The sequence below is a fragment of the Lepidochelys kempii genome, chromosome 15 (genome assembly GCF_965140265.1).
Source record: "Lepidochelys kempii isolate rLepKem1 chromosome 15, rLepKem1.hap2, whole genome shotgun sequence".
Lineage (NCBI taxonomy): Eukaryota > Metazoa > Chordata > Testudines > Cheloniidae > Lepidochelys > Lepidochelys kempii.
The window spans coordinates 288,522-312,100 of NC_133270.1; the positions used below are offsets into that span (position 1 = coordinate 288,522).

At 50.8% G+C, this 23,579-nt stretch overlaps 1 protein-coding gene across 5 annotated transcripts in view; it reads right to left on the reverse strand.

Annotated features, from left to right (window-relative positions):
• Positions 1-1,403: 1,403 nt before the first annotated feature.
• TCN2 (transcobalamin 2) overlaps positions 1,404-23,579 on the reverse strand; it is a 37,405-nt gene continuing 15,229 nt past the window's right edge. For all 5 annotated transcript variants that reach the window (XM_073312439.1, XM_073312435.1, XM_073312436.1 and 2 more), the window contains exons 3-10: positions 18,021-18,210; positions 17,329-17,486; positions 16,712-16,870; positions 16,287-16,462; positions 12,671-12,848; positions 12,192-12,387; positions 8,918-9,039; positions 1,404-2,278 (exon numbers count right to left, since the gene is read on the reverse strand). In XM_073312439.1, the coding sequence (XP_073168540.1) occupies positions 2,217-2,278; positions 8,918-9,039; positions 12,192-12,387; positions 12,671-12,848; positions 16,287-16,462; positions 16,712-16,870; positions 17,329-17,486; positions 18,021-18,210 (1,241 nt within the window). In that variant the 3' untranslated portion in view covers positions 1,404-2,216. The remainder of the gene's footprint in view (positions 2,279-8,917; positions 9,040-12,191; positions 12,388-12,670; positions 12,849-16,286; positions 16,463-16,711; positions 16,871-17,328; positions 17,487-18,020; positions 18,211-23,579) is intronic.

Genomic DNA, 23,579 nt, shown 5'->3' on the forward strand with positions numbered 1-23,579 from the left:
CTTCCCATCTCCCAGTGTGATTTCTAGGTAAATGGGGCTTCCATTGTTTTGATTCTATCAGGCTTAATTTATATAGGTGACAGATAAATAGCTCGCCCACCTCCTGTCCGGTATGGAACTGTACCTTCCTTTGTTTGCCCTCATACTTTAAAACAAATAAATGAATATCCATAATTCCTCCTAGTGTTAATACAGACCGTTCACAGTTATATTAATCACCATTATCTCAGAGGCTTTCAGCAAAGACCCCACTCTGTACACTCGTATAATACTGTACAGTCATAGTGTCCAATCAGCTGGTTCAGTTGCTTATCACTTGAGGCTCAGCCCCTCTGTATAGCCCAGTGAACCTTTGCAGTGGATTCTTCTGAAAAGTAAATCCCAGACCAAGCTTCTCTCTTGCCAGATGTAGTGGGCATGCTGTCTTCCTCCTCCCCCCTCAGCTTGTTAGTGTGACTTTGTTTCACCCCTTATTAGCTTGATGAGTCTGTTTACTACTTATATGTAAATTGAGGTAAACATATTTCTTTCTTTAGGCTAAACCTGCTTAACAACTCGCCCTGACCCATCTAGTTCACACACACTTTAGTTATAACTCCAGCATATATTCGTGTCTTAATACCCATCGTGTACGTACACCATGCAAGAATATTAATGATCAGTGAATTATTAGTTTTCAAATGATAACTCACAAGGCATATTTTGTACAAGATTACTAGCATAGTAGTGCAAGCTGTGAAGACGTGTGCTTAGTGTCACACTGTCCTCCCTCCAGTCCTGCCTCAAAACTCTCCTTTGCTGTAATGTGTATACAAATCTGGACACTAGTTAGGCTGCTGGTGTGCAGAGACCATGCCCATCACCACCAGTATTGTCTTTGTTTCTTTGTACTCCCCTGTCTCTCTCCATCTGGTGTCTCTTGTCTTATTTCTAGATTGTAAGCTCTCTGGGGCGGGACAGAGATGGTGTATTTTTGTTCTGCGTCCATATTGCACCTAGCACAATGAACATAAGAACAGCCATACTGTGTCAGACCAATGGTCCAGCTAGCCCAGTATCCTGTCTTCTGACAGTGGCCAATGCCAAGTGCTCCAGAAGGAATGAACAGAACAGGTAATCAAGTGATCCATCCACTGTCACCCATTCCCAGCTTCTGGCAAACAGAATAGGGTCCTGGTCCATGACTGGGGGACCTAGGTACTACAACCATACAAATAATAGGTAAAAATCAAACTCGTGATTAGTCACACAGGAGAACAGAATTGTCCATTGTTTGTTGGAAATGATGCAAACCCCTAGGACAATGCCCAGACACTGAAGGCAGCTCCGTGCTGAGGGCCCAGGCCTGGCTCAGAGACCCGGGTGCTCTGGGTAAGGGCCAAATGACAGACTGGAAGGCCAGGTTTGCAATCAAAGCTTTAATCATTTCAGATCCAAATGTCAGACTGAGGTAGAGTGGCTGCTTGGGGGCACCATCTCCCCTTGAAACAGGGCCTGGGTTCCCACCCACTGCTCTCCAGAAAGCAAAGATATCAGCCACATCCTCTCCTCATAGTAGCAGTTCTGTCGCTTCAGGAATTGGGGTGGGAGCAGGGAGGGGAGCCCTGGCCTGCGAGCTGGGCAGTGACTGCTATACAGAGGGATGCAGTCTAGAGAATCTCCAGGACCCCAGTCATACCAGGGCACTGGTACAGTGTGTGGGGGATGGGGGATGGGGGGGCAAAGTGTGTCCAGCAGGAGGATGCAGGCACCTCCTCCCACGTACTCATTGGGTGGCAGTTTAGACAGCCACAGCATAGCAAGGGTTAAAGCTGCATTAGAAAATCAGAATTATGATGCGCTGAGTTGTCATATTGGAGGTTTTTCATTCAAACCAAATCTGCTGCTCCCCACCCCCTGGCATGGTGAGTTTCCATCGACTGGATGGTTGTGGGTGATCCACAGCAGAACAGGTTACCAGGGCAGGTGGGAATTTGCCCCTTTTGACAGATAGACACACGCACACACATCCTGCCAGAAGGGCCAGGGACTTGCATTATGGACTTCAGTCTGTGGGGAGGAAGATACCGCTCTGTGGGCACAGGACTCACTGGTTGACAGATGCATGCTGTCCTTGCCAACTGAGACATCCTGCTTCTGGGGCAGAGAGAGATGCACACAGAGAGTTCACCATGGATCGAGGTGGGGCAGGGAGCTGGAAGCAGACAGCAGGCGATCTACCACGGGCTAAACTTCAGGATGATGGACTCTCCATCCTGAGGCTGGTAATCAGAGATACCTACAAAAAAAGATAGCAGAGCACAAGTCAGAAGGAGCAGCCTGGGCACAGATTAAGGAACTCATGCAGCACAGCTGAATTAGGAGCAAGAGGCACTACCCCAGAGACAGTCGCTTCCTCGGGGTTTGGTACCACTCCTCAGGCAGGAGGCACTGAGAATGATTTCCTGGGTGTTGGCTCATGTACTCGGAGGACCTGCCTAAGGTGCTTATCCACCCCATCACTGTAGTGTCTGAAATGTCACAATCTCTAAAGTATTTATGCTCACATCACCCTGCAAGGCAGAGCTGTGCTATTATCCCCATTGTACAGGTGAGGAACTGAGGCACAGAGCAAATGAGTGACCAGCCCAAGAGAACTGAACCCTGGTCTCCTGAGTCCTAGCCTAGTGCTCTAACCATTGAACCATCCTTCTTGATGAGATGGAGCACAGGGTAGTAGCTGAGCCCCAAAGGGGCGACATCATGGAGTCACCATGGAAAAGAGGAGGGCCAACTCTGGGGGCATTGCCTCTACCATGGGAAGCAAGAGTTTGGCTGGCCAGCAGGGGTAAGATGGAAAGAGACTGTGCAGGGGAAACCCGAATAGCTTGGCAGACAGTAGCCCAGGCGTGTCAGTCCGCACAACTTCTGCCACCCAGGAGAGGAAGCTCAAGGAGTTCCACAGGTTGACTGTGCATTGTGTGAAAAAATGCTTCCTTTTGTTTGTTTTAAACCTGCCTATTAATTTCATTTGGTGACCCCAATTCTTGAGTTATGAGAAGGAGTAAATAACACTTCCTTATTTACTTTCTCCACACCAATCATGAATTTATAGACCTCTATCATATCGCCCCCTTAGTCATCTCTTTTCCAAGCTGAAAAATCCCTGTTTTATTAATCTCTTCTCATATAGCAGCCATTCCATACCCTTAATCATTTTTGTTCCCTTTTCTGAACATTTTAAAATATATCTTTTTTGAGATGGGGCAACCACATCTGCACTCAGTATTCAAGATGTGGGCGTACCATGGATTTATATAGAGGCAATATGATATTTTCTATCTTATTATCTATCCCTTTCTTAATGATTCCCAACATTCTGTTGGCTTTTTTGACTACCGCTGCACATTGAGTGAATGTTTTCAGAGAAAAGAAGAAAAGGAGTACTTGTGGCACCTTAGAGACTAACCAATTTATTTGAGCATGAGCTTTCGTGAGCTACAGCTCACTTCATCGGATGCATACCGTGGAAGGGTATGCATCCGATGAAGTGAGCTGTAGCTCACGAAAGCTCATGCTCAAATAAATTGGTTAGTCTCTAAGGTGCCACAAGTCCTCCTTTTCTTTTTGCGAATACAGACTAACACGGCTGTTACTCTGAAACCTGTTTTCAGAGAACTATCCACAATGACTCCAAGATCTCTTTCTTGAGTGGTAACAGCTAATTTAGACCCCATAAGTTTATATGTATAGTTGGGATTATGTTTTCCAATGTGCATTACTTTGCATTTATCAGCACTGAATTTCATCACCTCTTGCATACAGTGATCTTATCCTGCTGTCACTCCTGCTTATCCCTGGGGTGAGAGGGCACCAGGCCCAGTTTCTTTACTTCTTTCTCTGCACTCTGTTGTTGGTCTCATTTAGGTCATGGGCTCAGACATATTAATCAGTCATTTAGTCTTTGATCAGTGGAAGCTTTGGGCTGGTCTTGGCCCTCTTGGCTCCCCAGAGGGGCTGCTATCCATGCCAAAGCGAGAGAAGGGCCCCAGCACCAGGAACCACAAACAAATGTGTCTGCTAATTGGGAATAGAGAAGCCTGTAGCAAGTACAGGCCCAATTCCCCAGGGTCTTTTGGGACAGCACATAGGATCAGTCAATGAGCATCTCCCCAATGCAGCAGAGGTCACCATTTTTTGTTTAAAAAAATATTTCAAAGGAAAAATGGCCTTTTTTCAAAACAAACTTTTTTGTTTATTTTGTTTTTTGGCAAAATGCCCACCCTGAAACCCAGAAACTTGGGGGGGGGTTGCTTTTTTATTGGAAAAACTGGAAAATGTCCATGGATTTTTTTTTAACGTTAAAGGTGAGTAATTGCTTATACACACCATTGACCCCACCCTGACTTCTGCAATCAAACAGAGACTCTGCAGGTGCCAGCACATGCTTGTCACTGTGTGTGACCTTCTGAGTGCTAGTTGCACCAAGGCCATCACACTGTGAATGCAAAACAGCCCCAACTCCAGCAGCTGGCAGCATCAGATCATCGCAACCTTACAGCTAGTCATTACCCCCTGACCTTATCATGGCAGTCTGGGAACCTTAAAGGTGTAAAACAGCGGTTCTCAACGTGTGAGTCACAACCCCAAAGTGGGTTGCGATCCCATTTTAATGGGGTTGCCATGGCGGGTGTTAGACTTGCTGGGGCCACAGGCCAAAGCCCAAGCCCAAGCTCAAGTGCCCGGGACCAAAGCCTAAGCATGAGGGCTTCAACCCTTGGTGGTGGGGCTCAGGGTTATAGGCCCCACCCCCTGCCTGAGGCTGAAGCCCTTGGGCTATGGCTTTGGCCCTCCAGCCAGGGGTGGTGGGGCTTGGGGTTTGACTGTGCCCACCTCCCACCCTCCCTGCCCAAGGCAGGCTCAGGCTTCAGTCCCCTCTCTTGGAGTCATGTAGTAATTTTCCGAGGAAGTGAGCTGTAGCTCACGAAAGCTCATGCTCAAATAAATTGGTTAGTCTCTAAGGTGCCACAAGTCCTCCTTTTCTTTTTGCGAATACAGACTAACACGGCTGCTACTCTGAAACCTGTAGTAATTTTTGTTGTCAGAAAGGGGTCGCGATGCAATAATTTTGAGAACCGCTGGTGTGAAACATTTAAACATTTCACTGTGCTAATGACAAATCCCAAACCCGCCGAAGCTGACAGAACCCTTCGGGATGCTGGGTTTATTTTCATAGAAAAACTGTTGTGCAACCTCTTATATCATGTACAACACCAGGAAGTGCGAGTGAAGCCACACAAATTCTCTGGGCTGCGACACAACCTGAACAACACACTTCTGTGGGTCCCGACTCGCCAGGCCCCTGGCTCTGTGTATTCGGAGGGGTGTGACCACACTTAGCCTTACACTTCACACACTCACATTCCCTGTACAGTACCCTCCAGCCTGCTCATATTGCTCCTACCCGGTTCTATTCCCCTTCCAATCGCAACTTGCCCCCCGATCTCTCCCATCACACTACGGATGTGCTGAGCATGGGGGGTGGCGTCCTGGCTAAATTCATTCTGCTTGTTTCCTGAATGGGAAATGTGGACACTGGACGTTTCCCTTGGGATTTCCACAAAGGACCATGCACCAGGCTTAGCCAAATGTGCAGCACTACTGCTCCAGCAAAGACACTGCGAGTGCATTTCCCAGAGTGCCTTAGGGAAGGCCTCTCTTCAGACTGAGGTCTCAGTCAGCAGGCAGGCTTCTCTGGAGCACTTGGCTTCATCTGGGCAGGAGGCAGTGAGCTACTGCTGAGCCCACAGCCATGCTGAAGCTAAAGGCTGGCCAGTCTTGGCAATAGGGTGACTAGACGTCCTGATTTTATCGGGACAGTCCTGATTTTAGGGGACTTGTCCAGCGTCCCGACCTTACATCGATATTGGGATAGCTCCCGGCGCTCGCCCGCCGGCAGGAGCACCACGTGCTGCATGGGCGGGGCTTGCAGGCGCTGGGAGTGGGCAGAAAGCCCTCCGCCCCCACACCCGACCTGACCTGACCCGACCCGCGACCTTAGGAGCCAGAGGGACCTGCCTGCCGGATGCTTCGCGGGATGGGAGCCACCCCAGTTAAGCTCCGCCGGGACTCCCCACCTCACCCCCTGGCAGGTCCCTCTGGCTCTTAGGATGGGGGGGCTCTGCGGGCTGCTCCCGCCTGCAAGCCCCGCTCCGCGGCTCTGGCAGCTCCCATTGGCGCTTTTCCCGGGCAATGGGAGCCACGGAGCTCGCGCTTGTGGCGGGCGCAGCACGTGGTGAGTCTGGAGACCCCCCCTCTCCGCTCTCACCCTAGGAGCCAGAGACCACCAAGCAGGGCTGGTGAGTGCAGCCAGGGAAGGGGGCAGGGTGTGATGGTGAGTGTCTGGGAGGTGTGTGTGGGGGGGATGCTGGGCTGTGAGGGTGTGAAGGGCGCTGGGCAGTGGGGGAGGTTTGTGTATTTTGGGGTGCTAGACAGTGGGGGCCTACTGGTGGGTGCTGGGAAGTGGGGGAGATCTGTGTGTGTCAGGGCACTGGGCAGAGGGGGTCTGTGTGGGGCATTGTGTATTTGTGGTGGTGGGGCTGTGGGGAAGGGCAATGGGAGGGAGGAAGGGATGGAGGGGAAATCTGTGTGCATTGGGAAACTAGCGAGTGGGGGGTTCTGTGTGGGGTGCTGGGCAGCAGTGGTGGGGCCGTGGGCAGGGGAGCACTGGGTGGGGCGTGTGTGCGCACAGCACTCTGCGTTTGTGGTGGAAGGGTTGTAGCTGGGCTCTGGGCATAGTGGATCCAGGGGGACTAGGCAGGGGAGCTGTGTGGCGGAGCGAGGGCCCATCCCCAACAGGAAGGGGCACGCTGGTAGCACAGGGCCAGGCGGACCAGTGTGCCTCTGGCTCTGGTCGGGGCTGTGCACCTGTGTCTGCCTCTTCCCACCCACACCCTCACTCACCCAGTGTGTCCTGATATTTCTCTCTTGCGATCCGGTTACCCTACTAGGCAATGAGGCTAGCTGAGGTCTAGGATTGGCAAGTGGGACCCATGCCAATTAGGACCTTAGTCCCCCAGTTACAGGGACTGTGGGCAGCAGCTGCCTCCCTCTTCCCACTGTAGGGCAGAGGCCTTATACGATGCTTGCTGGGTGGGAGGCTCTGCAGGGCTTGACCCTATGTCTGCGGGATGGCTGATATCTCCATGCCACTACCCAGCGGCTATGATAGAGCCCTCAAAGCAGGCTAGACTGACAGCTTCTTTTCTGGCCTTTGATTGGTCCGGGTCCCCCAGATAAGCCCAGGAGGAGTTCCAGGAAGTGTCATGCAACAAGGTGGGCTCCCCTGCCAGCGGTAGTGACAGACCTGCCCCTTGGCTCTGACTCCTGCTCTGGTTTCTGACACCAGCTCTGACCTTTGGTGCTGTTCCTGGATGCTGACCACCCTGCTCCAACCGCTAGGCCTGACTGCCCGAGCCCTAGTCATGACACCAGGGCCCTCAAGGCCACCATGTGCTCCTTTATCTTCTCCTAGGCCCTTCCTGTGCCACCGGCCTAGAGGGATCTGGCCCACCTTGCTGAGATGCAGTCAGCCTATTTAGGTTCCCTTAAGAAGTATTATTGCGTCTCAAGCCACCTGCATAGCTACCTGCCCCTACACACCCAGTCTGCTTCATGTCTGCCCCTGGGATATAAGTCACTGGTGATGTCAGGCACTATATACGGGATGGGTGGGCTTAAGGAGCCCTCTGAAAAGAGCCAATGGTGTGCTCTGTAACTGTCTTCAGTAGTGCAGCCCAGGGGTCACTGAGGGTGGGATCTGTTGATGATGCATGAGCTAGAATGGAATCCACCTCCCTCCCCAGTGCCAGGTGTGCTGCAATGCTAACAGCAGTAACAAAGCAACCACATGCATCTCTAAAGTGGGCTGATCTGGCTGGGACACCGGGCAGGTCTAGCTTGCAATCCAAGGTGCGACAGCAGCTCAGGCAGACCTATCCTTCCTAGTTTTACCTGCACTAGCATTGCTACAAACAGTGCAGTGTAGATGCGGTGGCATGGGCTTCAGCACAGACTCTCTAAGCCAGCCTGGACCCCTGGGTACCTGCTCACAGTGCTGCTGCCCATGGCACTGCGTCTACACGGCTCTGTGTAGCAACGCTGCCACGGCTATGTCTACCTGAGCTGCAGACAGCACAGATCTACCTGCACACCAGCTAGATTCCCCATTGCCTGGCACCTCATGTAGCCCTATAACAGCTGTGCACAAAGCCAACGAACCAGATGGCTCAACTTGCCTCCAGCAGCAACTGTGCAGAGGGGTAGGTGACAGCACAAGGTGCTGGACAGTGAGATATCAGACCCACAGGTAGCAGCTCTGCCAGGCAAGAGTGTACCACTTTAAAGCCACATTTTAGGCACTTTATCACTGCGATCCCTTTGGCAGCTGCACATAATCCCTCCACAGGATTTATTCACCATCTGGAGATATGGGACTAAATCCAGCCCTGGGGGATGCAGCTCTCACTGAAGTAATGGGAATTGCACCCACTTACACCAGCCTGAATTTGGCCCCTAGGGTTTGGGTGATGCATGGAAAAGCCTTTCTTGAAGCAGGTCTATCCCTGGAAGAATGCTGAGGCCTGGGAAGAGGGGTGGAACCAGGCCAGCAGGTCCATTTCTTACAACACTCTCCCTTTCCATGCCCAAAGCTTTACCCCTCTGCCAGGAATTCATTGCCCTTCATAGCCATGTGAGCAAACAGCCCCTGCCTGTGTTCTTTAGAGCAGCTTTTGGTGCATCGCGGAAGCAGCAGCTAGACAGAATATTCCAGGCGTGCCGGGGGGGGGGGCTGCAAAGGGTACTGAGGGGGCCCCAAGCACACACTGACCACATGAGGTGCCAGGCTGCACTGTTTCCCACATGCTATTTCCCTCACCTTTCTGAAGACTGGTGTCTGGGGCCTGGAGAAGCTGCCAGTATCTCCGCTCTCCATTGCTGGCTTTCACCCCCATCACTGCAGTTAACAATGGCCCATGCAGGGTGTTCTGGGTTTCAAACCTAGAGTTGGAGGGGAAGGAGAAGAGGGGACGTGACCTCCAGGCAGAGCAGAGAACAGGTTGTTTCCACTTTGGTTCCACTCAGGCAGCAGCAGAAGCGTGTCCCCACATCAGGGCCCTTGCTCAAGGACTGATGGGCTAGGAGCACAGTCCTGACCACACATAGCTGCACCTGGAGCCAAACCTCCTGTCACAGGGAAGTGCTGGGTGTAGCCCCCACCTATACTAACTAGCTGCCTTCCCACTGGTGGGATAAAAGACCAACAAGCAGCGCTGCAGACAGGCTCCTGCAGGAGATCCTGGGCCAGAGAATGGAGCTGGAAGGGAACTTGACACACCAGCCAGGGGAGAGACCTGTTGGGGATCCCTGGGGTGCTGGCAGCAGCAGAAGCCTTGGAGGCAGAGGCCTTAGGAGGCATCAGATAGAATCATAGAATCATAAAATATCAGGGTTGGAAGGGACCTCAGGAGGTCATCTACTCCAACCCCCTGCTCAAAGCAGGACCAATCCTCAACTAAATCATCCCTGCCAGGGCTTTGTCAAGCCTGACCTTAAAAACTTCTAAGGGAGGAGATTCCACCACCTCCCTAGGTAACCCATTCCAGTGCTTCACCACCCTCCTAGTGAAAAAGTTTTTCCTAATATCCAACCTAAACCTCCCCCACTGCAACTTGAGACCATTACTGCTTGTTCTGTCATCTGCTACCACTGAGAACAGTCTAGATCCATCCTCTTTGGAACCCCCTCTCAGGTAGTTGAAAGCAGCTATCAAATCCCCCCTCATTCTTCTCTTCCACAGACTAAACAATCCCAGTTCCCTCAGCCTCTCCTCATAAGTCATGTGTTCCAGTTCCCTAATCATTTTTGTTGACCTCCGCTGGACGTTTTCCAATTTTTTCACATCCTTCTTGTAGTGTGGGGCCCAAAACTGGACACAGTACTCCAGATGAGGCCTCACCAATGCCGAATAGAGGGGAACGATCACGTCCCTCGATCTGCTGGCAATGCCCCTACTTATACAGCCCAAAATGCCATTGGCCTTCTTCGCAACAAGGGCACACTGTTGACTCATATCCAGCTTCTCGTCCACTGTAACCCCTAGGTCCTTTTCTGCACAACTGCTGCCTAGCCATTCGGTCCCTAGTCTGTAGAGGTGCATGGGATTCTTCCATCCTAAGTGCAGGACTCTGCACTTGGCCTTGTTGAACCTCATCAGATTTCTTTTGGCCCAATCCTCCAATTTGTCTAGGGCCCTCTGTATCCTATCCCTATCCTCCAGTGTATCTACCTCTCCTCCCAGTTTAGTGTCATCTGCAAACTTGCTGAGGGTGCAATCCACGCCATCCTCCAGATCATTAATTAAGATATTGAATAAAACCGGCCCAAGGACGGACCCTTGGGGCACTCCACTTGATCCTGGCTGCCAGCTAGACATGGAGCCATTGATCACTACCCGTTGAGCCTGACAATCTAGCCAGCTTTCTCTCCACCTTATAGTCTATTTATCCATCCCATACTTCTTTAACTTGCTGGCAAGAATACTGTGGGAGACCGTGTCAAAAGCTTTGCTAAAGTCAAGGAATAACACGTCCACTGCTTTCCCCTCATCCACAGAGCCAGCAATTGGATTAGTCAGGCATAACTTGCCCTTGGTGAATCCATGCTGACTGTTCCTGATCACTTTCCTCTCCTCTAAGTGCTTCAGAATTGATTCCTTGAGGACCTGCTCCATGACTTTTCCAGGGACTGAGGTGAGGCTGACTGGCCTGTAGTTCCCCAGATCCTCCTTCTTCCCTTTTTTAAAGATAGGCACTACATTAGCCTTTTTCCAGTCGTCCGGGACTTCCCCCGCTCACCATGAGTTTTCAAAGATAATGGCCAATGGCTCTGCAATCACATCCGCCAACTCCTTTAGTACCCTTGGATGCAGTGCATCCAGCCCCATGGACTTGTGCACGTCCAGCTTTTCTAAATAATCCTGAACCAGTTCTTTCTCCACAGAGGGCTGGTCAGCTCCTCCCCATGCTGTGCTGCCCAGTGCAGTAATCTGGGAGCTGACCTTGTTTGTGAAGACAGAGGCAAAAAAATCATTGAGTACATTAGCTTTTTCCACATCCTCTGTCACTAGGTTGCCTCCCTCATTCAGTAAAGGGCCCACATTTTCCTTGACTTTCTTCTTGTTCCTAACATACCTGAAGAAACCCTTCTTGTTACTCTTAACATCTCTTGCTAGCTGCAACTCCAAGTGTGATTTGGCCTTCCTGATTTCACTCCTGCATGCCTGAGCAATATTTTTATACTCTTCCCTGGTCATTTGTCCAATCTTCCACTTCTTGTAAGCTTCTTACAAGATGGCAGGGCCTGATTCACCCATCTGGACTGATGTTGCACTGAGTTTATGTGAACAATAAATCCCCCCCTTGGAGAAGGGATTGAAACGCTGACACTGGAGGAAGCTTCCCCAATGTGCTGGCTTGTGAGCTGGGCTGCTGGCTAGCACAAGAGTGGGGAAACTGAGGCAGATGCCAGGTTTGGGGAGACCCTGTTAATCTCCCTTTAGGATCATCCCACTTGTACAGACCTTCCCCACATACCCAGTAGATCCCTGCAGAAACTACAGCCTATTCGAACACAGAGGGGTTGTTTCATAGTGACGGATGTCCCAGAACTGTCATAAGAATCTGACACCTGGTAACTGTCTGGAATCCCTGAGGGAGCCTGGAAAACCCAGACCAGGTCCAGGAGGAGGATGGGACACTCGTGTTGTTACTGAACTAACGGCATGTTGCACCGAAAGGTCTCAGAGCACTTCACGGCAGGTTGGTGGGTGTGATCATCCCCATGTTACGGGGTGGGGCGGGGAGAACTGAGGCACAGAGAGGGGCAGCAACTTATCCAAGGACATGCAGTGAATGAGTGTCAGAGCCAGGAACAGAACCTAGGAGCTCTGCCTTACAGGCCTGGGCCCTGGGCCACTCTTCCTAGCATTAGTCCTGGGGTTGTGCAGGCAGATTCCCTGCTAGCATTGTGGGTGGGCATGCCCTGGACTGCCTCCCCCGCAGTTTAGGAGGCAGCACGCTCCTCTTTCCAGGCCTGCCCTGCAGCCAGGCCTCCCCATCAGTCTGTTCCCAGCACAAGCAGGAAGCTCTCACGTGAACTGCCCAGGGCCCTGCTCTGCAGCAGTTCTCAGCAAGTCCAGGAGGGAGGACTCAAAGGGCATCTGGATGGAGTGGTTGTACAGTGTCTCAGGGCTCGGAGGGTGCTCCACAGCCAGGTGAACGGTGATCATCTTGGTCCCCAGAATTACTGTCCTGGATCCCGGGCACCTGGTGTCTCGCTCCAAAGTGTCTGAGAAAGAGGGAGAGGCTGTCAGAACCACCAATAGTCATGCAGACCCCTGTGGGGAGCCCTAGCATGAAACTTGCTGTCCTAGTCCTCCCTCCTTCTCGGGGCATGTTTGCTGGGCTCCTGGGATTTTTCCACCCTAGCCTTTCCTCAAAGGTCCCCATTGCAGTGACTGTAACTCCAGGCTCCCCCCTTCCCTTCCTCTTTGTGGGATCTGCCACTAGGCATGGGACCCAGGGCCCCCAAACCCTGCCCCTCACTCTAGCATCCCTGTCTTTCCTGTTACCTTGCTCTGCCCGGCACTCCATGGTGGCGATGTCCAGGTAGCTCTTGCCATCCAGCACGGGCAGCAGCTGGGACATGATCATGGGGTTCTGGAAGTGACCCTGTTCCAGGCTCCCCAGCAGGGCATCCATGCCTTTGGGACACTCTGGCTTCTTGCTCATCCCGGTGGCAATCAAGAGCTAACATGAAGGGTTCAAAGGAAGGGAGAGAAGCCTTATTTCAAACATCTGACCCCCCTGCTTCAAAGCCAATTGCAGGGGAAAGTGAACCATCTGGTGTGCAGGATGAGGTCCAGCTGCCACAGAGCCCCTCCCTCTGCACTCTTTATTCAACCCTGGCACAGGACTCGGTGCTGAAGGAGAAACAGTCCCACACACGGCACCCCCTGCAAGGCAGCTACTTTCCTTCATGCAAGTTGGGTGGGCCGACACCTGCTCAGTTTGCTCCCACCCAGGGCAGAATGTGGGGCCAGGATAAAATGGAGCATACTGCTGTAAGAAGAAGGGAAGGGTAGTAACACCTGCAGGGGTGAAGTGTCAGCAGCCTGACACAGCTTAACATGTGGGGGCAGATAGTCGGGGGCCTGGGGTGGTGTTGTCCCTGGGGTCAGTGACTGGCCCACGTGCGCCAAACACGCTTACAGCTAAATAACACTGCTGATCATTAAGTTTATGATTTAGTCAAGGGTATTTTTAGTAAAAGTCATGGACAGGTCACGGGCAATAAACAAAAATTCACAGCCCATGACCTCTCCATGACTTGTGCTATAAATACCCCTGACTAAATCTTAGCTGGCGGCCAGCTGGGGGGGAGGGGGGCAGGCACTGCTCTGGATGGGGAAGCTGGGGGACCACTGCTGGGTGGGGGACTCAGGGGTCAGAGGCACCAGCACCAGCTGCAGCTGCTCCCACAGCCCCTGGGATCACTGTTCAGGCGGTCCCCAGGGCCAGCTGCACTGGCTGCTGCTCAGGTGGTCCCTGGGGCCAGCTGCTTGGGCAGCCCTGGATTCTGCCACACCAGCCACTGCAGAAGTCACAGAGGTTGCAGAAAGTCATGGAATCCATGATTTCTGCAACCTCTGTGAAAGACACAGAGCCCTAATCATCATCATGCTGAGGAGTGCTTTCCATTAAAGAAGCAATGCCAAATAATTTTGGCCTGGCACTCAGAAAAGATTCAGATAAATCAGGTTTTCAATTTCACCCCTTCTCACCCTATGTTAGAAACTCAGAGAGGCTGGCCATGCGCTAGTGCAGGAGAACCAGGAACCACAACCGATCAACTACATTTGGAAGATATTTTTGTTCAATATCTTCATAAATGATCTGGAGGATGGTGTGTCTGGAGGATGGTGTGGATTGCACTCTCAGCAAATTTGCGGATGATACTAAACTGGGAGGAGAGGTAGATACGCTGGAGGGCAGGGATAGGATACAGAGGGCCCTAGACAAATTGGAGGATTGGGCCAAAAGAAATCTGATGAGGTTCAATAAGGATAAGTGCAGGGTCCTGCACTTAGGACGGAAGAACCCAATGCACAGCTACAGACTAGGGACCGAATGGCTAGGCAGCAGTTCTGCGGAAAAGGACCTAGGGGTGACAGTGGACGAGAAGCTGGATATGAGTCAACAGTGTGCCCTTGTTGCCAAGAAGGCCAATGGCATTTTGGGATGTATAAGTAGGGGCATAGCCAGCAGATCGAGGGACGTGATCGTCCCCCTCTATTCGACATTGGTGAGGCCTCATCTGGAGTACTGTGTCCAGTTTTGGGCCCCCCACTACAAGAAGGATGTGGATAAATTGGAGAGAGTCCAGCGAAGGGCAACAAAAATGATTAGGGGACTGGAACACATGACTTATGAGGAGAGGCTGAGGGAACTGGGATTGTTTAGTCTGCAGAAGAGAAGAATGAGGGGGGATTTGATAGCTGCTTTCAACTACCTGAGAGGTAGTTCCAGAGAGGATGGTTCTAGACTATTCTCAGTGGTAGAAGAGGACAGGACAAGGAGTAATGGTCTCAAGTTGCAGTGGGGGAGGTTTAGGTTGGATAGTAGGAAAAACTTCTTCACTAGGAGGGTGGTGAAACACTGGAATGCATTACCTAGGGAGGTGGTAGAATCTCCTTCCTTAGAAGTTTTTAAGGTCAGGCTTGACAAAGCTCTGGCTGGGATAATTTAATTGGGGATTGGTCCTGCTTTGAGCAGGGGGTTGGACTAGATGACCTCCTGAGGACCCTTCCAACCCTGATATTCTATGATTCTATGAACTAGTTTTTCTATCTGAGCTGAGCCAAGTACAAAAAGCAAATGAATGGATGAGACATAAAACCAAGGCCCTTTCTGCTTGTGGCCCTCATGCATTGACTGGCACTTTTTCTCAGAGTGGAAGCTGTTAACTCCAGTGTCTTCAAATTCCAACATGGGATCATTCTTCCCCCTCCAGGATCAGCTGAAATTGTTCTTAATTTCCTATCCTAAGTGACTGTGCAGTGATGATGGACATTGCTAAAGCGCAGCTCCCTTCCACCCCAGAGGTGGCTGCCTTCCAGCAAGGAGTGAGGCTAAGAGATCTCAGAAACCTAGCTAGCCTGGTGATAAAGACTGGATTTGATTTGCTGACCTCTGTCAGTTTTATGGTACTAAATCAGGCAAGGACATTGGGAAAAAAACCTACCTCAGCCAGATGCTAATGTAGATCAGGCATAACTCCACTGAAGCAGAACATCAGTGTGAAATCTGACCCAGACCCTATGTTTTTAAATGGACAATGTCCCTTTAAGCCAGATTGTACTCTGTACGGTAAGAAGATAGGGGCAGGGCAGAGGTCATGCTGATGGACAAGCATGTGACCTGGAGTATGTCTACACTGCACACTAAGCCCAGCTCTGACTCAGGTTTGAGCCCAAGCCCCCCCTTCATCCACACACAAATCAGTCTGACTTTGGTCAGCAAGTGCTCAGGGCCCAGGTCAGCACCCGAGGTCAGCACTGGGTCAGCACCCAAGTCCTGCTGCAACTTGGGTCCAACCCCTGTCACTTTGCAGTGTGGATGGAGCTCAAGCCATAGACACCAGTCAGAAGGTCCGTGTAGTGCAGCATGGACGTATTAGCACAGCTGAGATCCAAGTCCAGCAACAGTAAACCCAAGTTCACAAAGCCGTGTGGACGTTCAAGCATGGACTTGGAAACACTGAGGGTACAGCTACACAGCCTGCCTCAGAGCCTGGGTCAGCTGACTTGGGCTTGCAGGATTTGCGCTACAGGGCTGACAATAGCTGTGTAGACGTGCAGCTCAGGCTGGAGCCCGGGCTCTCAGACCCAACCCCCTTACCAGGTTTCAGAGTTCGGGTTCCAGTGCAACCAAATGTCCATGCTGCCTGCAGGGTGAGCCAAGTCAGCTGACCCAGGCTCTGAGACTCGGTGCCACAGTCCTTCTTTGCAGTGTGGATGACCCACAGGCTTCGTGTGCAGTGCAGACGTATCCTCAGAGGGCTCCCCCAGAAGAAGGGGCTACGCTACGGTGGCATCTCCCCTCCATGCCACCCTGGGAAGCTGGCAATGCTGGGATCCTGCAAACCATGCAGGAGGAGGACGTGCTCCAGAGACCCGCTCTGCCCACCTGCATGGCCAGTGGGCTACTGAAGATGTTGCCAAAGGTGCCCTTGGTGGTCTGAGCCTGGAGAATACTGCCCGTCACTCTCTGGATAGCCAGGTTGATTGCTGCCACTAGCTTGGGCTCGTAGAGGTTGGCCTGCTCCAGGCAGGTGAAGGCCAAGCCTGCCATGGCCTTCGTGTCTGTGTGAGGAAGAGCAGGAGAAGGGGTTACAAGGAGAAACACCCCTGCCCAAGTTACTTCAGTGGAGCCATGGCCCTGTGTGGCTGGAGTGCAGAGCTGAGAATGGGAGAACTCAAACCCCTCTCAGGGGGAGCTGACTTTCATGTGCCTCCCAAGGGAGATGCAAAGGCTGTGCTGTCTCCAGCCATGGCAGGAAGGCCAGCAAGCCTGGGGAGCTGGCACAGAGGACCATTCTGACAAGTACGTACCCATGGAGAGCTTGACGCCGTGCATGAACTTGTGCTTCTCAGCACTGAGGAGCTTCTGGATCACATGGGTGTCAATCTTCTTGCCATGGACACACAGGGCCAAGACCCCCAGGCTGTACTGGTAGTAACTGGTGATGGGACGGCCATTCCCTTTGAAAGCTGTGAGCAGGAGAAAGGAATCAGGAGGAAGAAAGCAGCTTGTGCTCCCCTCCCCCCAGCACGAGCCATCCTTCCCCCTCCATGCCCCAGGACTCTGCACCAGGGACTCTCCTCATCGCACCCCATTGGATGGAACCAACACAGCAAGCTTGTAATCCAAGCCACTGCCCCCCTTCAACTCCCCACTCAGTGCATACAGAGTTGAGGGTGGGGGTGAGAATTGGATGGACAGATGCTTCCTGGTGTTCTCAGCGTGACTCTCTGTTGTGAATGGCCCAGGAGGGGTATTGCTGCTGGGTCTGAGCTGTGAGCAGAGAATGAGGGTTCCACTGACAGCCATTCTCTGGCAGGGACACTGAGCTAGGAAGTGGCCCAGAGATGCTGCACGCCACCCCAGGCAGCTTCCTGCCACGCTCTGCAGTAACCCTCGGTGCTAGCCCCGAGCAGCACCCTCTTACCTATCTGCTCCTTCTCCTTGTGCAGATGGTACTTCAGCTGGGTCACCAGCTGCCTCCCCAGGAGCGTGTCCATGTCCTGGCAGGCAGCCCGCAGTGCTAGGAGGTACAGAGCCAGGCGGCCCGTGTTGGGCTGCTTCTGCTGGCCACCTGCTACAGAGCTGAGGTGACAACACAAGCCAAATACTCACCACATGGCTCCTCCTTCCCACATGTCCCCCCCCCGATCCTCCCCCACCGGCTGAGGGGAACTGCGTTCCCAGGGGCAGCAAACACCAGCTCTAGGACAGCTCTGAAGATCCTTAGCAGAGTTTGGGGCCTGATTGACCATAACCTTGTGCTTTTGTGTACCTGACAGGAGCCTGTAAATGCATCCAGCCCCACGCCAGCTGTAAATCAGCAGAGAGCTATGCCTACCCTCATACTGTCCGGGTACCTCCCCTGGCACATCAATGCAGCCGGGGCACTGGATCCTGGGGCAAGCCTACGAGGTCAACACACACAAGTGAGCAGAAAGCCAGCCCCTTTGAGAGGAGTCCATGACAGGAAGAAGATGGGCTTTGTGGAGGGCAGGGGAAAAGCTTGTTCATCTGGGATGCCTTTGCCCCAGGGTGCTCCTGCAAGTGGCAAGATACAGAGGGGCCCTGCTCCTTGCGCCACTCCTGATGGTGGGATTTGGGCTCCATTGGCCGTACCTGCTGGTGCTGGGCTGGAAGACATCCTTCAGCCTCTGGAGGTACTGGGCTTCTTTCTTCAGGCTGTGGTCAGCAGAAAGACGAAGGGCCACATACACACTGGGGTTCAGCTCCTCTGATAGATCCTGGCTGAGTCTCAAGAGCTCCATGTTCAGGCATTTGATCAGAGCAGAATTTCCCCTGGGGATTTCTTGGATAAAAACAAAGGAAGGAAGAATGGAAGGAGAGAATGAATGCCATGGCACAGAGAGTAAAAGGTAGGCAGCTGTGTGAGAAAAACAGCAAGTCTGTAACACTCAGAGAGTATCATCCGTAGATCTCAAATTGCTTCACAAAGCAAAGTCCCCCTTTAGGAAACTGAGGCACAGAGAAGGGGAAATGACTTGTCTGAAGTCCCACAACAAATCATGCAGAGCCAGGAAGAATCATAGAATCATAGAATATCAGGGTTGGAAGGGACCTCAGGAGGTCATCTAGTCCAACCCCCTGCTCAAAGCAGGACCAATCCCCAACTAAATCATCCCAGCCAGGGCTTTGTCAAGCCTGACCTTAAAGAGAACTGAGGTCTCCCAGCAAGGAGACCAGTGCCTGTCCATTGCTTCCCATATACCATGATTAATAAAAACAGCCTTATAGGAGATGAGATGTTGCTATATTTTCCATTAGATGCAATTTGGATAATGTGACACAAGGCCAGAAAGGGTTAAGCAGCTCATAGGCTAAATGATCCTAATTTAACCTTTAGAGACATGTTTAAAAAGTATGTAAATGGTATGTAGGGCCATTTCATGTTAAATAGACTAGCGCTTTGAAATGCAAACCTGTATGGTTAGAGAATTAGAGGTAATACTAATTGTATGTGTTTACTTATATCTTGTTAGATGTTAACCATGTAAACAGATGGTTCAGGTCTGTTACTATATCTATTGATTCAGAGATCAAAAGGGAATATTAGCATTTAGATGAAACCTGAATGTAATAATTTCATTGTCTATATTTCTCTTTGAAGTTTGTAGTAAACTGTCTATGCACGGCTTAATGGATAATTACCTTATGCTGATGAATGCAACTAGTTACCTGTGTATACATAGGAAATAGGTAATTCTATTTCTAAGCAACTATTCTTCACCCAAGGAATATCTGCAGTCAAGAGACTATCATAGTCTGCCAGTGGTCTATAAAAGAATGCTTGGGCCCTGATCCTGTTACCTCAGATCTACTTAAGTTTCATCAGGGGAAGTTTGAGTCATAAGTCTGTGGTCTTCAGTTCCATTCTGGATTGCCCTAATGTTGGATATTGGACATTGGACTATAACCTGATGAACTGATTCTGGAACAAACTCTCTGCAACTCGAAAACTCACCCTCTCTACTATAAAACAGACCTATGAACTTTATTCATATCTGTATGTGTAATGATCTTTTAACCTATATTCTCTCTCTCTCTCTCTCTCTCTTCTTTTTTAATAAATTTTAGTTTAGTTAAGAAGAACTGGCTGTAAGCGTATATTTGAGTATCTCACTCCAGAGATTCACTGGGTGAGAGCTCAAGGCTGGGTTGCTTTAAGAGAACTGTGTTTTGGAAATCTAAATCTCGTGTCCTTGCGCCGCAGGGTGGGGGCGAGCTCATCACACAGTCCCATGAAAGTGGCTTTCCTCATCGGAAAGTTTTGCAGCCACTGCTCATCATCCCAGACGTGCCTGACGATGTGATCCCACCACCCAGTGCTTGTTTCCCGAGCCCAAAACCGGAGTTCCACGGTGGTGAGCATGTCCGTGAATGCCACAAGCAAACTCAAAAAGAAAAGGAGGACTTGTGGCACCTTAGAGACTAACCAATTTATTTGAGCATGAGCTTTTGTGAGCTACAGCTCACTTCATCGGCAAACTCATCAAGCAAACTCGTGTCATATGTGTTACTCGAGTTGATATCATCGGCGGAGTCCTCACTGTCAGTTTGGATCTTAAGGAGTAACTCAACTGACAAACATGACGTGCTGGCGAGACTCGTCAGCATATTCTTCAGCAGTTCGGGCTCCATTCCCGCAGACCAAAAGGGAAGACAGAGCGCGCAGTACAGAAAATGTTGAAAGATGGCGCCAAGTGTGGACGGAAGCACAGGGATTGCTGGGATACAAACCGATGCATCACAGGGCGTTGGGACAGGACCCAGAATGCCCTGCACCCCCTCCCCTTCCCCCAAGCCACAGCGCCAGAATGGGAAGAGGTGCTCTGTGGGATAGCTGCCCATAACGCACTGCTCCCAATGCCGCTGCAAGTGCTGCAAATGTGGCCACGCCCGTGCGCTTGTTGCTGTCAGTGTGGACAGACTGCAGCGCTCTCCGAAGGCTGGTTTAACTCAAAGCGCTCTACATCTGCAAGTGTAGCCATGCCCTAAGATCGCTCGTGTAGCTGCTCTATGCCGATGGGAGAGAACGCTGCCACTGACATTACAAAACCACCTAAACGAGTGGTGGTAGCAGGACCATCCTTAGGATTTATGGGGCCCTACATAGTATTATTAAACTGGTGCCCGTATGCCCAAAGGCAGCCCGGGCTTGCAGCCTTGCGGGGGGGAAGCGGGGAGGGATGAGGCAGCAAAGGGTACCGAGCCTCATGGCGGCGGAGAGTCACAGTTCCCTGCAGAGACCCCCGTACCCTCTCCCTCAGGCAGAATGCGCAGCTCTGGCGCATTTGGCTCTGTGAATACGGCCCCTGCCTAAGGGGTCTGCAGCGCGCACTGGCTGTGGGGGAGCCGACCCGCTCTTACCTGCTGTCATGGGCAGTGGCTGAAGCTCCCCAGCCCACCTCTTCGGCCTGTAGCCCCACCTATACTCCACTCCTGCTCTGCCCCAGGCCCTGCCCCACTCTGCCCAGGTCCTGCCCTCTCCCCACTGTCTCCTGCTTCTCTTCCCTCCCTGTCAAGGCTGAATCCCCATTCTGTCACTCCAAGTGCAGAAGTAGGGGCCCACAAGGATTTTAAAAATTAATATTTGCCACTCCAGGTTTGTATTAAACTCCCAAGGTTACAGCTTCTTTCTGACCTTGGCTTGGTAAACACTGCCACCACCCAAATGCAAAAAAACCCCTTTGAACCCAGGAAGGCACACTTGGGAATTCCTCCCTGTGGGGTACCCTCAAGCCCTTTCACTCCCCCCTCCGGGGAAGAGCTGAAAAAGAAAACAAAGGAAATTTGCTGTGGCTATCAGCTAATCAAACAACATGCACAAACCTCTTAGGACACCAAAAATCCAATCCTGTTCTTAAGAAAGGTAAATTTTATTAAAAACAAAAAGGGAAAAAATACATCTGGAACTTAGGCTTTTTGCTAGATCTTAAAAGAAACAATTACAAAAATTAGGCACCCAAAACAGCTTTCTTGGGGGTTCAGCTTAAAGCAAACAAAAGCATTAGGGGTTAGTCAGGAGGAGATCCAAAAGCCTTAAAAAATAACAGAAATAAACCTGATCGCGTCTAGCTAAACATTCTGATCTACTTACACATTGGAGTTCAGATAAGTAGTTCTAGGCATGATCTGATGATTTATGATCATACCTGGCTTAAGCTGTTTACAGCATTGCAGCTCTGACCCTCCAGCCCAGAGAGGACAGACGAAGGGAAAGTTTCTTTCCCCATTTTAAAAAGTTCTAGCCTTCCCATTGCCTCTTTTGGTCAGGTGCCCACTTTTTTTTTCTTTACCTGGGGGACTTTTTAACCCTTGTTAGGTAAAGCAAGTAAAGAACAGCTACCAAGAGGGACTTTATAGCTAACTGACTGTCTGGGTGTCCATAAAAGGAAGCTACCCATGCCTTTATTTATCACACTTTATCACAGGGGGGAGGGATAGCTCAGTGGTTTGAGCATTGACCTGCTAAACTCAGCGTTGTGAGTTCAGCCCTTAAGGGGGCCATTTAGGGGATCCAGAGCAAAAATTGGGGATTGGTCCTGCTTTGAGCAGGGGGTTGGACTAGATGACCTCCTGAGGTTCCTTCCAGACCTGATATTCTATGATTCACTCCCCCTTCTAGCCAAGTCCCTGAACCCAAATGAAGCAAATGACATTTGAAAAAAACACTCTTCTGCAATTTCTTTCTAAAGAAAATGGAGCATGTTTTCTATAGCATGCCAGATGGTGAAGACTGGACATGCAGAAGATACCCAATTAAAAGCACTAAACTTGGGAATAAAAAATATCAGTCACAGGTTTTTTGATATGCCCTGAAGTTTGTCCGAGATTTATTTGCAAAAACTTTGTAGTAAGGGCAAGTCAGCTGTCCTGCTGAATATAACATTAAATATTATGGAATACATGATGCAGCTCTTCTCTCTTTTACATTTTCTTAATCAGTATTTCTAAGCTGATTTTATGTTTTAAATGTACTCTTAAACCTTCATAGAATCATAGAATCATAGAATATCAGGGTTGGAAGGGACCTCAGGAGGTCATCTAGTCCAACCCCCTGCTCAAAGCAGGACCAATCCCCAACTAAATCATCCCAGCCAGGGCTTTGTCAAGCCTGACCTTAAAAACTTCAAAGGAAGGAGATTCCACCACTTCCCTAGGTAACCCATTCCAGTGTTTCACCACCCTCCTAGTGAAAAAGTTTTTCCTAATATCTAACCTAAACCTCCCCCACTGCAACTTGAGACCATTACTCCTCGTTCTGTCATCTTCTACCACTGAGAACAGTCTAGATCCATCCTCTTTGGAACCCCCTCAGGTAGTTGAAAGCAGCTATCAAATCCCTCCCCCCTCATTCTTCTCTTCTGCAGACTAAACAATCCCAGTTCCCTCAGCATCTCCTCATAAGTCATGTGCTCCAGCCCCCTAATCATTTTTGTTACCCTCCGCTGGACATTTTCCAATTTTTTCACATCCTTCTTGTAGTGTGGGGCCCAAAACTGGACACAGTACTCACCAATGTCGAATAGAGGGGAATGATCATGTCCCTCAATCTGCTGGCAATGCCCCTACTTATACAGCCCAAAATGCCATTGGCCTTCTTGGCAACAAGGGCACACTGTTGACTTATATCCAGCTTCTCGTCCACTGTAACCCCTAGGTCCTTTTCTGCAGAACTGCTGCTGAGCCATTCGGTCCCTAGCCTGTAGCAGTGCATGGGATTCCTCCATCCTAAGTACAGGACTCTGCACTTGTCCTTGTTGAACCTCATCAGATTTCTTTTGGCTCAATCCTCTAATTTGTCTAGGGCCCTCTGTATCCTATCCCTACCCTCCAGCATATAGAATCATTGAATATCAGGGTTGGAAGAGACCTCAGGAGGTCACCTAGTCCAACCCCCTGCTTAAAGCAGGACCAATCCCCAATTTTTGCTCCAGATCCCTAAATGGCCCCCGTCAAGGATTGAACTCACAACCCTGGGTTTAGCAGGCCAATGCTCAAACCGCTATCCCTCTCCTCCCAGTTTAACGTCATCTGCAAACTTGCTGAGGGTGCAATCCACGCCATCCTCCAGATCATTAATGAAGATATTGAACAAAACCGGCCCAAGGACCGACCCTTGGGGCACTCCACTTGATACCTGCTGCTAACTAGACA